Source organism: Heterocephalus glaber, unplaced genomic scaffold, assembly GCF_053883595.1.
Source record: "Heterocephalus glaber isolate CG9 unplaced genomic scaffold, H.glaber_assembly_v1.0 deba00001460, whole genome shotgun sequence".
Classification (NCBI taxonomy): Eukaryota; Metazoa; Chordata; class Mammalia; order Rodentia; family Bathyergidae; genus Heterocephalus; species Heterocephalus glaber.
The window spans coordinates 2,919,147-2,936,003 of record NW_028258307.1 but is presented as its reverse complement, the minus strand read 5'-3'; the positions used below and the strand labels follow the sequence as shown (position 1 = coordinate 2,936,003).

Sequence of the window (16,857 nt, the reverse complement as noted above, 5' to 3'; positions counted from 1 at the left end):
CTGAGGCAGGAGAATCACCTCGAATTCGAGGCCAACCTGAACTACAGAGTGAGACCCTGCCTCAAAACAAACAGACTAACAAAAAGTAGCAAATGGTTAAACCTCAAGAGTTAGAAGAATGGGAGTAAATATCGTTACTCATGTGACATCTTCGATGTTAAGATCCCCATGGAATAAGCATTTTCAGTGCTGTGCTAAGATCAGCACAAAGGAAGAGAATAAACAGGAATGTTCCTTCTGAGCTCCGGAGTAACAGTGAAGATAAGTGAGGTGCTGAGTGAAGAAAAAGCCTAGCTCCTGGGGCAGCAAGAATGGGCTCGCCTTCTCTCTCCCCTGTGACACTTTCAGGCTTAATCCGTTACCAGCAGAGCCATCTGCCAGATAGAGGACCCTTTCTCCAGAGCCTGGGGCACCTGCAGGCCCAGGCAAGCTCCTCTGTCGCCCTGGCAGGTCCCAGGGGTCCCCTGCTGAGTCTCTCTTCCCTCCCATGGGCTCTGGGAATTAGTCTGCTCCCTCTGCCTTTCTTCTGGTCCTGAAGACAAGCTCAAAGACCCTCTTCATTTTAAGACTTCAATCATTTACAAGAAAAAAGATGAGATTTAAGAGCAAAACAGGCAAGTTTTGTAAAGGGGTGAAAATCTTGCAGCCCTGAATCTCAGTCTTTCCAGGGCTGAAACACTGAGGAGAAATCTCCCGTGTGCTAACAGTGTTGGGGCTCAGGAACCTTTTCCTTCTCGCTGATCTTTGCTCCCTCGCTGTGAGCCCAGGCAGGTGTCTGCCTTGTCCGGAAACGCAGATCTCTTGGGCACACAGACTTAACAAAGAGCGCCTCTGCGTGACAGAACTCGAACCGCAAGTGTGTTGTCTGTCTCCTCAGCCCTCTTGTCCAGGCAACGCACACCTCACTGAGCCTCCAGCCCATGCAGGGCCTTCCCTACAGGGCCTTCCCTACAGCTCCTCGGCTATCTTTTTCTTTTTAAAACACAGTTTGGTTTTTGTTTTGGATGGATTACTTTTCTACATAATTCAGTATTTAAGTCCCAATTTTGTAAAGACCCCAATCTTTTCCCCTAGGCCCCCATCCCCTTGGTTTCCAGGGCAACCAGGGTTCCCTGCTGTTTCGCATCCTTCCAGAGATTATTCAAATCCAAGCCAGGGTACACAGCGGTGCAAATGTCGTAGACTGTCCCCTCTCCTTTTTAACAGTTGGAAGCACAGTGTGAACGCCATTGCTTTTTGTCCAGTCTGTGCTCGCGTGTGTGCGCGCGCGTGCGCTTGTCCCTACATGTCATTATGCCACTTCTTCATTTTTCCGATGCTCCGTTTACAGATAAACAACACTGACGGATGTCCAGGCTGCTGTCCATGCTCTGCCCGACATCAGCGACCTTCAGAGCGCACTCTGCTGTCGCCGTCTGTCTCACGCGATGCCGGTAGGTGGCACTTCACCAGCACTCGGACACTTTGGCACTGTTGCACACGGCAGCCCTGGCCTTGCCCAGGCTGGTAAGGACAGCACCGTGTCATTTACATTCTCCTTCTTCTCTTTCTATTAGTACATGCTTGTGGTACAGGAAGTTTACATTCATCCTGGGGAGCAGGTACGTGCACTTCACACAGTTTCTTCTTTTTAAATCCTCTTCCCTCTCACCTTCCTCCCTCCTTCTCTAAATCCTCTTTCATGCTCGTTGATATTATTAATCTTAGCTCATGTCCATGACTATAACGTTTACATTCATTAAGGTTATTAGGTTCTTATATCTGGCGTATCTTTCTTCTGCCTACTTCTCCTTCCCCTCCCCTTCTCCTCTGGCCTTCAGTCTCCTGGGCCCTTCCTGTTTGCAAGAGATCTATCCCTTTGTTTCCTTCTATCCATCCTTTATCATGCTCTTTGTTTGTACTTTGCCTTACTCAAATGATAGATGCTAAGCTTGTGTGCCCAATTTATTTCACTTACCATTGTATTTTCCAGGTGCATCCATTTCCCTACAAATGTCTCAGATTTGTCCTTCTTTATAGCCAAGTAATATTCCATGATGTATAGATACATTATCTTTATTCATTTGTCTGTTGATGGATATACAGATTGCTTCCAGAATTTAGCAATTATGAATTGTGCTGCTATAAACATGGGTATGCATGTATCGCTGCAGTATGATGTCTTTAGCTCTTTTGGGAAGATATCTAGAAGGGGAATAGCTGGGTCATATGGAATTTCTAATTTTAGTTTTTTGAGAAATTTCCATAGTGGTTGTACTAGTTTACATTCCCACCAACAATGTAGGAGAGTTCCTTTTTCACTGCAGCCAGCCAGCATTTGTTATTTTTTTTAACCTCTTAATGATAGAAAGTCTTTTGGGTGTAAGATGGAACCTTAGTGTTGTTTTAATTTAATTTGCATTTCTCTAATGGCCAGAGATGTTGAACATTTCTTCCTACATCTGTTGGCCATTTATACTTCTCTCTCTCTCTCCTTTTTTTTTTTTCTGTTTGAAACAGGGTCTCACTATGTAGTTCAGGCTGGGCTCAAACTCACAACAATCCTCCTGCCTCAGCCTTTCCAGTGCTGGGATTCCAGGTGTGCACCACCATCCCTGGCTCTGTAGCACTCTTCTAGGAAGACCAACAACAACAACAACAACTGAAAATCTCTGATTGCCAGACATGTGCTAAGTTACATATTTACTATTTCATTTCATCTTCCCAGCAAATCTGTGAGGTGGCAAAGAAAAGTGAAGAAGGTGACAGAGCTGGATACAGTAGTGTGTGGCTGTGGCCCCAACTAGTCGGGAGGCTAAAACAGAAGGACTGCTTGAGCCCTGGGATTTGAGGTGGGCGAGGGCAACATAGTGAGACCCTGTCTCAAAGAAAATAAGGTGATAGTGACAATCTCCACTTTGTAAGCAACTGCACATATTTTAAAAATTTCTCAACATTTTAGATGACACCCACTTCACAGGTGATGTGATAATACTCCATCGAAATATGGATTATTATTTGAAAATCACAAAATCCTAAGTTTTGTTTGAGGCAGATAAACATAGTTGAAACCCACCTCTGTAAATTGTCCAAGCACAGGTTAGGGGCTGAGTGGGACGTAAGAGAATGAAGAGGGAGAAAGGCTCAGAGGAAGGAGGACCTAAGAGTGGCTGTGGTCCTGGCATCGACCCTGGCGTGGAGCCACTTCCAGGCTTTCCCCTCTGCAATGCTACAGGGAGGACCTTGTGTCTCCCATGCCCAGGAGCCTGGCCAGACCTGTCCAGTCTCCTCACAGGTGCCCCTGCTTTGGTGAAAACTGGTGAAGTACGATTTCCTTTTTTCCTCCTCACTTGTTCTGCAAGAAATAGCAGCAAGGCATTCGGGAGAAACAATCAACACAGTTTTAAAGATGCTCCAGGCTTGTGTTGTTGATTTATCTTGGGGTGAAACTGTCAGCTGCAGAGGTAGATTAAGCAATGTTAGTCCAGGTTTTGAAATTGAAATCCAAGAGTCCCAGCCTACACCATTCAGCCATCCAAGTAGGTGAAATAAAGGAGAGTTGTGCTGCAAAATGGGCACAGGCCATAAAGTCTGGGCAGTATATTAGCAAGGGTCATGGAGTTGTACTTCAAAACATTCATGCCTTAGAAAATTGGCTTCGACTGTAATGTTGGAAAAATATCACAGCACTAAATGCTATAGACACATACACACGCGCGCACACACACACACACACACACACACACACACACACACACATTAAAGCCCAGTAGTAATAGTGATTAAAACATGTCATCATTGCTAGGCATGGTGGCATATGCCTGTAATCTCAGCACTCGGGAGGCTGAGGCATGAGAATCGCCTCAAGGTTTGAGGCCAGCCTGGCTACATAGTGAGTTCAAGGCCAGCCTGGACTACATAGCAAGACCTTGTCTCAAAAATAAAAATAAAAGGTCCCAAGTTCAATCCCTGGTACCCCCCCCCAAAAAAATTAAATTAAAAAAAATAAAACATGTCATCTCTAATATCCATACAATTAATAATATTATATAATTCACAAACATGGCACTTCCAGTGGACCCTAAAAGGAAGCTATTTTGTGCAAATGAAAACCAACAGGCACTTGGCACCTGTCTGAATGTTCAGCGACACAGGAACAGGTAGGCTCACTGCAGCTGCAAGTGACAGTGTAATTTATTCGGTCTAGCAAGATAAACAAGAGGAACAAGACAGAGCAATTAAATTCCGCTTTCCTAGCAGCAAAGGAGACAAGTAAAGACCCTGCAGGGTCCCTCTGGAGGGTTGCCTCTGCCTTGTGAGTCCTTATCATGAGGGGTTTTCCTCTCCTTGTTCTCAAAATGAACCCTGACCAAGGCTGCATTAGTGAGCACAGCTTCGGGGCAGCCAGTCCCACCCCACACCCTCCAGTCCACATGCACAGAGTGAAAACACAACAGTGTAAGGGGTCAACGCGGGGAAGTGTGCAAGAGCACAAAGTCATGCAGCAGGCGTGCAGGAAAGACCACACAGAGCTCACACTTCCAGTAGCTACGGATGCAACCCTTTCTTTCTGTCCCTGTTTTCTGTTGCAGGACTGGGGATCGAACATGAGGCCTGGCATACGCTAGGGCAATGCTCTACCACCGAGCTACACTGCCAGCCCCACAACCTTGTCTTACATGGTGGAAATTGATTCTAGGAAGAGGGAAAAATAAAAGAAAAAAGAAAGCAGGAGCAGGGTAGATACAGGTAAAAGGGATGGAGCCCCTGCGACCACCTTCTGGCTGCTGAGCTGGTCTCCCCTGGGGTGGGTCCCAGCTGCTCCCCATCAGCTCTCTGGAGCTTTTCTTCGTGGGCTTAGGCAGCGACTCTGGGATTTTACTGCTCCTGCTACTACAGCCTGAGTCGGTCTCATCGTAGAAATGTTCAGATGTTGGAATATTTGTGTATAAATGGGGACGGATCCATGTCTAAACAGGAAACTCTGTTATGTTTCATATGTACCTTATACCCACAGCCTGAAGGTAATTTCATATGACCCGTTTTGTGCACCAGCATTTGAACTGTGACTCGTCACTCGAGGTCAGGTATGGAATTTTGTACTTGTGTCATCCTGTCGGTGCTCGAGAAGTTTTAGGTTTTAGAGCATTTCAAAATTCTGGTTTTTCAGATCTGGATGCTCAACTTGTATTACCGCTACTGTTACCAAGCGCCTGCCTTGAGCTGGGTGCTGTGTTACATTCCTTACCTCCCAGCACCAACACTACCTCAGGCCTGTCACTAATTCCATTCTCCGCATGAGGAAAGAGGCCCCAGAGGGGCTAAGTGACTTAGCCCAAATCACCAGGCTACTCAGATGGCAGCACTGAACTTGGGCTTTCTGAGTCCCCATCTGTGCTCTTCGATAGCAAAGTAAGAAATAAGATGGTATTTAATGGGCAGAACACAAACGTCTTAATACTAACATATACTACTAAATAGAGAGGGAGGAGGAGGGAGAAGAGAGGCATGAAAAAAGAATCGAGATGTGTTACTGCGTGTACCAGCTCCCCACGAGGAATGTAACTGTTATGTACTGCAAATATGTAACTAATAAAAATGAAACATGAAAAAACCCAAGAAATGTAACAGGTTATCTTTGGTGGTCTATGTCAAATCATTTCAATCACAGCTCTGTCCTTCGTGTAAGGGGAGTAAAGGCAGGAAAATCGAGGGGACCCCACAGGTCCAGCCTTTTGCCTGAAGGGACCTTAAAGGTGTCACATTCCCAGAGGTGTAAGCAGTGGAGCTCAAACTAGCACCAGGCTTCCTGATTCCACGACTTGATCCTGAAATCACTCAGAACTACATTCCTTCTTTCTCCTTCTTGACCTTGTGAGGAAAAAAAGAGTGAAAAAGCTTGAAGAAACATTTGGAAAAGATCAGGATGCTCAGAATAAAGTTCTCCTGGAAGGAGGCACAGAAGGTAATTTCAGAGGCTGGAGGAGATAGTCTGATCTACCAGGCAGTTAGCGCTGGAAGGCTTTTGTTCCTTGGGTAGAGGCCAACTCGCAAACAGCAAGCTTTGTGAAACCCACAGCCAAATTAGGACCCAGAAAGTAGGGATCTCCATCTCCCAAGTAAGAGCTCAGTGTTCGACAAAAGGTACTTGTTTTTATTTTTTTATTTTATTTTATTTGTTTTGGTACTGGGGATTGAACTCGGGACCATTGTGCTTTCAAGGCAGGTGGCAGAACCACTGAGCTAAATCCCCAGCCCTGGTACTTGTTTTTATACTGACATAGGAGGAACACAAAAGCAAAACAAGATGTCAGCTGGGGGCTCTGGGTCCAGTTCCAGGGCCCAGGAAATCCAGTTTCCTTGATTTTTGTGAATTGTCCCACGGCCTTTTCATTTTCTCGACTGACTAGAGTTTTAAGATACTGCTTGGACGTGTAAACTGAGCAGGATTTCCTAAAGAGATGGAAGGAGGCGTTCACATCCTCTTAGCAAACCAACTCAACTGGAACCCAAGGGATCACTACTTCCCCGGTCCCTCTCCCCTCCCTAATCCATTTCTCTCCTTTTCTCCTCCTCTTAGCTCTTTCTTATCACTTCTCCTCCTCCTTCCCTTCCAGAAGTAGAAACAACAAAGTGCAAATTCTCTTCCTGATCTCAAACACAGCAGGTCCCTTACTCTGGTCCCCTGGTACCTGCTAAGACCAGGCCTTCAAGACTTATTCTCTCCCTACCTGCTCAGCAACACCTTCCCCCACCAGATGGCTCCCTCTTTTCCTATGTGGAATTGTGGGGCCAGGTGTTAAGATTCCTCCTGCCTCAGCCTCCCAAGGGCTGGGATTATAGGTGTGCATCACCATGTTCAGCAAGATCTTTTTAAAAAATTGTGTGTGTGTCTTTACACAAGATTGAAAATCTTTGAAGTTTAAAGATACTACTGACTCTATCTATCTAGCTATCTAAATACTCTGTCTTATGTGGATCTTTATTATCATAACAGTAATGGGATTTCATGATATTTATAAAATCTTTGTAAGTCCTGGAAATTATAAAGCATTACCAATCAAATGTACGCTTTCATCCCATCTTCTGCTGGTCATTCACAGCACAAAGTGGTGAGATGAAGCCAGTTGTAACTAAGGTTGCAGCTAAAGCAGCCCCCGGGGACCTTGTCTAGAATTGAGAGCAGAAGAGACAATCAGCTGCCCTTTCAAACTCACACCTATTAAATAACAGTAACCATGCAAGCTCACAGCAACATGTGCAAATTTGAAAATGCTTCCTGAGAGCATTTCTCTTTGCAGCAGAACCTCCTATCTGCGCTCTCAGTAAGGACGGGGGAACGGAGAGGTGACCTCCCCACTTGATAGTCAGGACCCCGGGGAGCGGCGTTCTTTGTACTCGATTACTTCTGCTCTTTTTCTCTTCCAGGTCTTTCCATGTGACAAACCTTCAGCGTCTCCAGCTGTCACCAGTGCCCTCTTCCCAGGATAGGATCAAGTGTTCTAGCCTCAGACAATCTCCCAGGCAGGGCTCGGGGTCACGTCACTCATCTTGCCTTTAGCACGGGCTTCCCTGCCCCAAGTTACACCCGAAATGTTCCTCCATCCACCTGTCAAAACGTCGCGGGACCTTTCTCTAGAGCGAGCACCCAGGTGTCTCCACAGTTCCCACACTGGGCTCCAAGTTCTCCTCCCTGTTCTCCTCGGGACCCTGAAGTTGGCTCCTCGATGCCTCTTCCCACAGCCAGCACTTCTTCACTGTCACGGTCATCACCTAGGCTGCTTGTTTCCTCTGAGATCTGTGCCCTGTCTCAAGGACAAACTGCCACCCTATGGAGGGGACCTGAGCTACACACAGCCCTGTACCCCAGACAGCCAGGCCAGTCACAGGGAAACAGATCCTAGGTGTGCATCAAAGATAACAGCATATTTTGGGGGGAATTTATACTTCATGCTCTTTCTCAAAGGAATACACTGCTGTAAGCATATACACTGCTATAGTTAGTATAGACACAAAACCAAAAACAATACAAGTAGATACATATAATCACCTACTTTATTTACTAACTGCTAATTGCTTTCTCATTGTTTCATTTGCCTAGTTTTCCCATTCAGACTTAATACAATGTTTTCACTTTTTAACTTGTAACAAATACTTTAACTTAAGCAATGTCCACTAGCATTTGACAAATGGTTGATTGATGTCAAAGGCTCCTGAAGATAGCTTCTGGTTACTTTTGGGGGGTTTTTTTGTTTGTTTTTTTGGAGGGGGGGGTTATTGTTTTTTGTTTTTTGGGTTTTTTTTTTTTTGTACCAGGGATCGAACTCAGGACCTTGGGCGTTCAAAGCTGGCGCCGGAACCACTGAGCTAAATCCTTGGCCCTTTTTTTTTGGTTTTTGAGACAGGGTTTTACCATGTAGTTTAAGCTGATCTTGAAATCACTATGCATGTAGCCAAGCTGGCCTCAAGCCTGCAGTATCCTCCTGCCTCAGCCTCCCCAATGCTTCTGCCCTAGGTTATGGGTTTCATGTTCTTTAAGAAGGAGGAATGCTTGATTGTGCTGAAGACCTATAAGCATACATCATCATCAATGCTGAGCCTTCATTTAATGGCCCTCAACTTCTGTTTTTGCATGGACTTCTACTCCTGGCCAGTGGAGTGCAAACGAAGCAGGAGTGCTTCATAATGGCCTGTATGATAAGCCTCAAAAAGTTATTTTTTGCAATTAATGGTTTCACTGACAATTTTACTGCTTGGCTCGAAGCTACCTCATTCCCTGGAGCCTCTGTACATGAGTCTATAATAAGCCTCCTTAGTCCCACAAAATTGGCCTCAGAATATAGACTGCTCTATTTTAAAACATTCATCTCCAGCTCTCTTACTTTCTCAATCTTTACTTTTGGACTATAACATTTGAAAATACATTTAAGCGGAGAGTAATAAGGCTTTAAGGCAGAGCTATAAAAGTGATTCATTCATGAGCATCTTACGCCTCCCCCAGCTGACATGCATTTTCCATTCATTTTCCTTGAGCACAATACATCCCTCAGCCTTCCGCTAACTGTTCACCTCTGTACAGGAACTTTTCCCCCTATCTGTATTCTCTTCCACTCTGCTCCAGAGTCTCGTGATGAGCTAGAAGGGACCCGCTGGGGCTCAGAGCCCCAGTTTGGGAAGTTGTGCTATGAATTGATGATGCTCCCTTGTCACAATTACTGACTTTAAAAGGCAGTCATTTTGCTGTTTTTTACTTAGAGAAAGAAGAGTTCTTGATGTATTGTTCTGCATTCACTTCACTGAGCTTTTCTAATCTCACTCTGCTGGCGGCTGCAGCTCTGGAAAGCTCGCCTTCCTCCGGGTCGGGGGACCTTTCCTCTGGGAGCAATTTCTGGTGTCCTCCAGTCCAGTCCCAAAGGATGCAGCAGAAGAAAGAACCAGCGATGAAGATACCCACTCAGTATCGCACAGTTTTCAAAGCAGTTTCATGCCCATCAGCTCACTCAGTTTCTTTCTTCTTTCTTTCTTTTTTTTTTTTTTTTGGTACCAGGGATCGAAACCACTGAGCTAAATCCCCAGCCTCACCTAGTTTCTTAAAAACAAAGATGAGAAACCAGACTGAGGAAGATCCAATAAATGGTGTCTTCAGGGCCTCACAGTTGTCTGCGGGTCAGTGTCAGAGAACAGGCTTTAAATAACCACGCGATGATTCTGATTTCAAAAACAAATTCAATTTTCCAAATAGGATTAGCAATGCTGCAATTTTCATAAACGGTTATGGTGATGAATCTTTTATAAGCATACTTACCAGGGACTGAGCTTTTCTTAGTCTCACTCGGTCCTGTGGCTTACTTTTCTTATCGTGTGACTGTCGACTGAAATCTGGGGTCATTTCATTTCTTTTTCTTCTTCTGTAAATTGGAAGGAAGGGGGCAAATTATAAATTATCATTTTATAACTTTGGCGGTGTACGTAGCTATTTGTTCGTTTGACTTCTTTGCCCCGTGACTTAAAAGGCTGTCTGCATTCACCTGGAAATAAGCCAAACGTCTATCAACAGAGAACTGGTTGAATGAGCTGTAGCCCAGCATACAATGGAATACTATGAATAGTAGAAAGAAAGGCAGAATATTTCTATAGATGACTGCAGAGCAAGCCCCAGGATATAATGTTACAGGAAAAATGCAGATAAAGAAAACTGAATGCATTATTACATGCTACTCATTTCAGAAAGGAGGAACTTCCAAAAAGTACATATATATGCATAGGTGTGTGTGTGTGTGTGTGTGTGTGTGTGTGTATTTGCTTGTACTTTAATTTTTTTTTTTTTTTGTACCAGAGATTGAACTCAGGACCTTGCACTTGTGAGGCAGGCACAGTGCCACTGAGCTAAATCCCCGGCCCCTCTACTTAAATTTTAAAAATTACTATTATTATTATTACTATTATTTGTGGTCCTGAAGACTGAACCCAGGTAACACTGAGCTACACCCCTAATCATTTTTATTTTTTAAATTTGAGATTGGGGCTCACTAAATTGCCCAAGCTGGCCTCCAACTTGTGGTCTTCCTGCCTCAGCCTCCTAAATATCTGAGATTTTAGGCTTGTACCACAATAACCTTAGGCAAACAATATAATAGGCAAATAATCTACCACTGGGCTACACTGTCTACTCTGCTTTAAAAATACTTATTTTGAGATAGAGTCTTGCTATGCAGCTCAGGCTTGGCCTCAAATTTGCAATCTTTCCACCTTGGCCTCCCAAGTAGCTAGCACTCCTGGGATTATGGTGTGCACTTCCTGGTGCCAGGTTGGCCTGCTCTTTTTAAAAGTCTACCCCATCCTCTCAGTTTCCTTGGTCACAAGTGTTTGAGTCTCAAAGATAACTCAGGAGAAAGCTAGGTGTGGTGGCACATGACTGTAATCCCAGTACTTGGGAGGCTGAGGCAGGAGGATTGCTTTGAGTTTGAGGCCAGCCTGGGCTACATAGTGAGTTTGAGGCCAGTCTGAACCACAAAGCAAGACCCTGTCTCAAAACAACAACAACACCTAGGAGATCATCAGTTTATCTTAACAAATGTAAGTATCTAAGTGTGCTTCTTTCTCGATTACCCACTCACTTTTAGAAAAAGAAAGCACAAATGCTATGAAAAAGGGAACAGCTCCAATGAACCATATGATGCTGGCTTGGAATTCAATATTAAAACATCAAAAAAGCCTACCATGTTAAGTAATTGCAGCTATAAAGTTCAGATAAATCATGATTCATAGGGCAAATTTGCTAAGAATGGTTCGTTTACTTTTTCAACGACTTCTTGCTTCTTTGTATTGAAAAACCTTTGCGTCTCAAAGCAGGTTTTATTTTCACCTTGTCATCTACTGAAATGTCCCTAAATTGTTCTGAACGACAAAGAAGTTGAGAAGGACACGGAGCTTCTTACCCTTGGGAGCTGGGCTGGAAGGGATCACAGTTGTCCAGATAATTAAAACGAATGATATCCGTTGGATGCTTGTCAGAGGATCGCCAGGGAGGAGGCTCCTTCTCCCCTGGGTTATTCTTTTTCCTTGTGGAGGAGGACCAAAAAGGGGACTGCTTATCCCCTGGAGAGCTGCTTGCAACTGGCTGAACATTGGCGATGACAAAGCTGTCTTTTGGAGGTGTCTAGGGGAAGAAAATGTATTATTTCTGTTCCCAGAGCACTATGCTAATAATGGCAACAATAAAACAAACAATACTGTCAGCTGCATCGCCATCCCATCGCCATGGCAACGAGAATGGTGATGATTATGGCAGCTGGTGCCCCAGAGAACTTTCCAGGTGCCAGGGAGTCTTGAGCAGGTTTCATGTGTTCTATTATTTAACCTTCACAGTACCTTTATAGTTCATCACTATTACTCCTATTTTACAGGAGAGGAAACTGAAGACAAGCAGAACAAATGAATGTGCCCACTACAACCTAAGTAGAATGTGAATTTGAATCCAGGACTCCCTTGCTTTGAAACCACATTCCAAACCTTCTCCTATATGCCAGCTTCTCTACCATATCCTTGTCTACTTTGTCATTTTATTCATAAAGTGCAGTCATTTTACTCACGCAAAGATGTAATTCCAAAAAATTAGGTCCTCCAGCCCTAAAGATCTCTAATATAAAATTTGAGCTGAACAGGAATAGGCTATAGATCTCATCAGTTACTCAACTCAACTACTCCCATGGGACACTTCTGGTTAATTTCTAAAATTGAAAGTCTGTCTTTCATGTATAAAATTCATAAGGGTTGCATGTGGTTGTAGCCTAAGGGAAATGGTACTGGTATGTTGGGATGCCATTAAGAGCTTAATTTTTGTTCATTAAGAGATTAGGGAAGTTTTACTTGGTAAATGGGTTTGTTTCAATTGTGTGTGAGAATCCAAAAATTTCCCAGTTAGGGTCTGGATGTCGCCCATGCTTAGCACGTGCCAGGCCCTAGGTCCCATCGGAAGAAAGAAAGAGAGAGAGAGAGAGAGAGAGAGAGAGAGAGAGAGAGAGAGAGAGAGAGGAAGACAGACAGAGGGAGAGAGAGAGAGAAAAAAAAGAAGGGAAAGGATGGGAGGGGAGAAAGAAAGAAAGAGAGAGAGGGAGAGAGAGAGAGAAGAGGCAAAAAGAGGGAGGGGAAGGGAGAAAGAAAGATGAGAGAGAGACAAAGCAAGGAAGATCAGAAAAGAAAGAGATTCCTCAGTCTTGTTTCAACTGCTCTCTGTACACATTTCTATTATGAAATCCTACTCAGCACTCAGGGTTGTGATTCCAGTTTTGTTTACCTGTGACTGTTCTGGGCCACCAGACTAGGCTCTGGGAAAACAGGTTAGGATCTCTGTACACTTAGCTTCTTGCACACAACAATGTATAACAAATATTTACTCACTTAATGATTAATGATAGCCTACTAGCATTTCTTTTTTTTGGTAAAGGGGATTGAACTAGGGACCTTGGGCTTGCAAGGCAGGCGGTAGAACCACTGAGCTAAATCCCCAGCCTCAAGAAGACATTTTATACTAATATAATTCAGCATTTCAGGCAGGCATCATGTAGAATGGACAGTCATCTCATTTCTGTAAGGTTATTCTTGCTAGAAGAGGTCTAGTTTAATACTACTAACAATAAATAATGCATAGTAATATAAAAAGTATTTCAGAGGAAAATATTCAGATATAAATGACAGCAACTATATATAAAAATGATTAATCCTTGGTGAATGTGGTGGCACACACTGTAATCCCAGCTACTTGGGAGGCTGAGGCAGGAGGATCACAGGTTTGAGGCCAGCTTGGGCAATTTAGTAAGACTCTGTCTCAAAATAAAAAATAAAAAGAGCTGGGGATGTAGCTCAGTGATAGAATGCCCTTGAGTTCAATCCCCAGGGCTGAAAAAAAATCTGAAAAGTACATAATAGGTAATAATGAAGTCTGTGACAATTTTTTATGTGAAGTAAACCAAATTTTTGTTTACATCACTTGGAGTCTGTTTGTTTTTGGCACTGGGCATCTAACCCAGGGGCTCTAGCATCTAGGCAAGCACTTGCTGTACCACGGAGCTACATCCTCAGCCTGAAGTCTTCCTGAGAATTTATTTTCATCAGGAATGGCTGCTGAATTCCGTTTAATGACTTTGTTTGCATATATATATATATATATATATATATATATATATATATATATAAATAAATAAATGGTTGTATGATTTATTCATGCTTTTGGATTCTCATATGAGAGAAACCATGTGATTCATAACCTTGTGTGTCTGATTTATTTCTCTTAACATTATGGCCTCAAGGTGCATCCATTTCTCCACTAATGACTACTGGGGTGGGGGGGCTTGAAGTCACTACGTAACCCAGGTTGGCCTGGAACTCACAGTGGTCTCCTGACTCAGACTGCCCAGTTCTGGGATTGCAGGTGTGCACCACCTCACCAGCTAACTGATTCATCTTTCGCAAATGGGAAGAGATCCAAGAGGTGGCAGGAGGTGGTGGGGAGGGGAAGGGAAGGGGGCATGAAGAGAATTGAGATGTGCGGTGTACATGCACCAACCTCCCACCAGGACTGTCATCATGATGTACTGCACACATGGACCAATAACCTGCGAATGATAGTGGTTGATTGTTTTCCTATGAGGCCAATGTGATTTATTCATGGGTACATCCCACTTGGCCCTGGTGAGGTTCTTGTATTCTTTGATTTAATTTGTTTGTTAATACCTTGAAGGGCATCCCTGTTGGGCTCAAGTTGTCTCTGTGTTCCAGAGGGATACTGATCTGTGGTTTTGTTTTCTTGTAGTCTCTTTCTGGTTTTGGTATAAGAGTAATGAGTTGGGAAGTGTTCCTTCTTCCCCTATTTTCTAAGAGTTCATGTAGAATTGGTATTATTTCTTCTGTAAATATGTGAGAGAATAAATAAATAAATAAATAAATAGGTTCTGGGATGACGGCTCAGTGGTATAGCGGTTGCCTAGCAGGTGTGAGACACTGGGTTCCATCCTTAGCATCTCAAGAGATAAATAAAAGTTCAAAACAAGCTGGGTGTAGTGGTTCATGCCTGTAATCTCAGCACTCTTGAGGCTGAGGCAAAAGGATTGCCACGAGTTTGAGGCCAGCCTGGGCTACGTAGTTCAGGGCCTGGGCTACTTGACTTCAAGGCCTGGGAGACCCTGTCAAGACAAATGAACAAGCAAACCAAACTCCACCTTGTAGGATCACAGAAAATTTGAATTAGTAAAGTAAAATATTATGGCTACAGGTAACAAACACTGCACGTTACCCAGAGTTCCTGGGTCAGAAGTGTATCTAAGCTAGAGGTACAGATATCTGGGACCAGGAGAGAGGGAGGTCACCATAGTGCTGCCCTCTTGGATGCAGCTGTGGGCTTGGGGTGGCAGCCAAGGGCTCTCAACTAATGTGGGCATCCTTAAAAGGGCTTTGGTGTCTCAGAAAAGGGGCATTTTGGAATCATAGTGGAAGGAAATATCCTTGGAGCTACCTTCTTTCCTCAGCTTCAGGTTTGATCATTTGTTCTTTTTTTTGGTACCAGGGATCGAACTCAGGTCCTTGCAGTTGGGAGGCAGGTGGTGGAACCACTGAGCTAGATCCCCGGCCTTGATCATTTGTTCTTAGTTCTAGAATTTATTACAGCTGATGTTTGTATGTTTGCTGCTCTTTCTCTCTAGTGTACCTTGGGCTTGGTGACATGAAGCTTTTTCACCATTTGAATATAGTGCTTCTTCCATATCCCCTGCTCAAAGGGGCTTGGGGAGAAAGTGATGCACCAGTTAAACCGTAAGCATTTCAACATCCACAGCTGGTCCAGTTCCGCTAAGTTCTTCCAGTGCCAGCTCACCTGGAACAACAATGACAATTAAAAACACAAACACTCTACTCGGTTCACATGTCCACTTTCTCTAGGTTCTGAGCTGTCATTCTGGACCTGACACACTTTTTTCCTCCAAATCACAGCTTAGTTACCTCCTACCTGGAGTGGGGTTCCTTTAAATGCTAATTCAGACTTAGACACAGTCTACTAATATTACTGGGTACATTTTAACCATCCTCATCCCAATCTAGGAAGATGAGCATAATTATTACTCTCATATTGCAAATGAGGGCACTTAGGCTCAAATAGACTTTCCAACTCCCTAAGGATTCCTGAAAGTCATATGAAAGTTACAGGAAGGTTTCTTAAACTTAGGTCTGCATATTGCTATTCTTTTCATGGTATGCTTCCTTTTCCTTCCATTCTTCTGTTTCTCTAAACACAAATTTTATAAATGGAACACAACTACCAGTACTATTTAGCATGTATTATAAAGCCTTTAGGATTCCATCTCCTTAGCATTATGGCTGATCCCATACATCCAGAAAATGGGGGAGGTGGCCCCAATGGCAAAGTGTAGCAGTATTTACAATAATTATCCCAAGCTTTCAATAAGCCTTGCTAAGAACTAAGGTCAGGTTCATATATAAAGTTGAGACCAACAGTTCTGTAGCTACATTGTAAGAGTTGCAAAGGTGGCATCTAACTCTCAAACCCAAATTTCACCCTTGAAGACTGATCTCTTTTCAACATTAATAATTAATATCTGTTAAGTGCCCCTCAAAAACTGGACTATTTTCTCTAATGGCCCTTGTTATCCACAGATCTAAGTGTGTGGGGGGGTGTGGGGGTGTGCGTGCATGCATGTATGTGTATGTGTGTTTTACTGGGAGTTCAGCCCAAGGCCTTTGCACTGAGCTACATCCTCAACCTCTTTTTCAACGGTTTATTTTGAGACAGGGTCTCACTAAGTAGCTAAGTCACCCAGGCTGGGCTCAAACTTTCGATCCTCCTGCCTCAGCCGCACAGAGTGGTAGGATTACAAGTGTGCACCACCATGCCCAGATCCATACACCCATTTTTCTATTCTCTTTTTCCCTCCTTCCATCCTTTTTTTTTTGGTACTGGGGATCGAACTCCAGTCCTTGTGCTTGCAGGGCAGGTGGCAGAATCACTGAGCTAAATCCCCGGTCCTCCATCCATTTATTTAATTTCAACTATGTTTAGTACTGTGTTATGTGCTGAAGACAGAATATTAGGGAAAGAGTAGCACGTGGTTAGAAGAAATAAAAGGTGCAGCAGCTGGAAGGAAGATAGACACAGTGCATACAGACGATGGAATTGCTGTTCCAAATAGCATTTCTCTCCAATGGCCACAATCCCATGGTGGAAAACCTGGGAAATCCTGAGAAGTTTTAAGAAAAGCAACACCTATAATCTTATCAGTCAGAGATGACCATTACTGACAAACCAGTAGAGTTCTTTTGTTTTCAGTTTTCCTTTTTTTTAAGGCATGTATGAAACAAAACTGGGAAACT

The 16,857-nt window shown here is 43.7% G+C and overlaps 1 protein-coding gene across 8 annotated transcripts in view; it reads right to left on the bottom strand.

The window, feature by feature from the left end:
* Fbxo16 (F-box protein 16) overlaps positions 1–16,857 on the bottom strand; it is a 47,267-nt gene that overhangs the window by 5,704 nt on the left and 24,706 nt on the right. Inside the window, exons 5-9 of one of the 8 annotated variants that reach the window (XM_004848423.3) lie at positions 15,182–15,346; positions 11,418–11,638; positions 9,785–9,887; positions 7,037–7,149; positions 3,300–3,435 (exon numbers count right to left, since the gene is read on the bottom strand). In XM_004848423.3, coding sequence (XP_004848480.1) covers positions 7,054–7,149; positions 9,785–9,887; positions 11,418–11,638; positions 15,182–15,346 — 585 coding nt within the window. In that variant the 3' untranslated portion in view covers positions 3,300–3,435; positions 7,037–7,053. The other 7 variants (XM_004848422.3, XM_004848424.3, XM_087216747.1 and 4 more) reach the window with 7 other exon arrangements.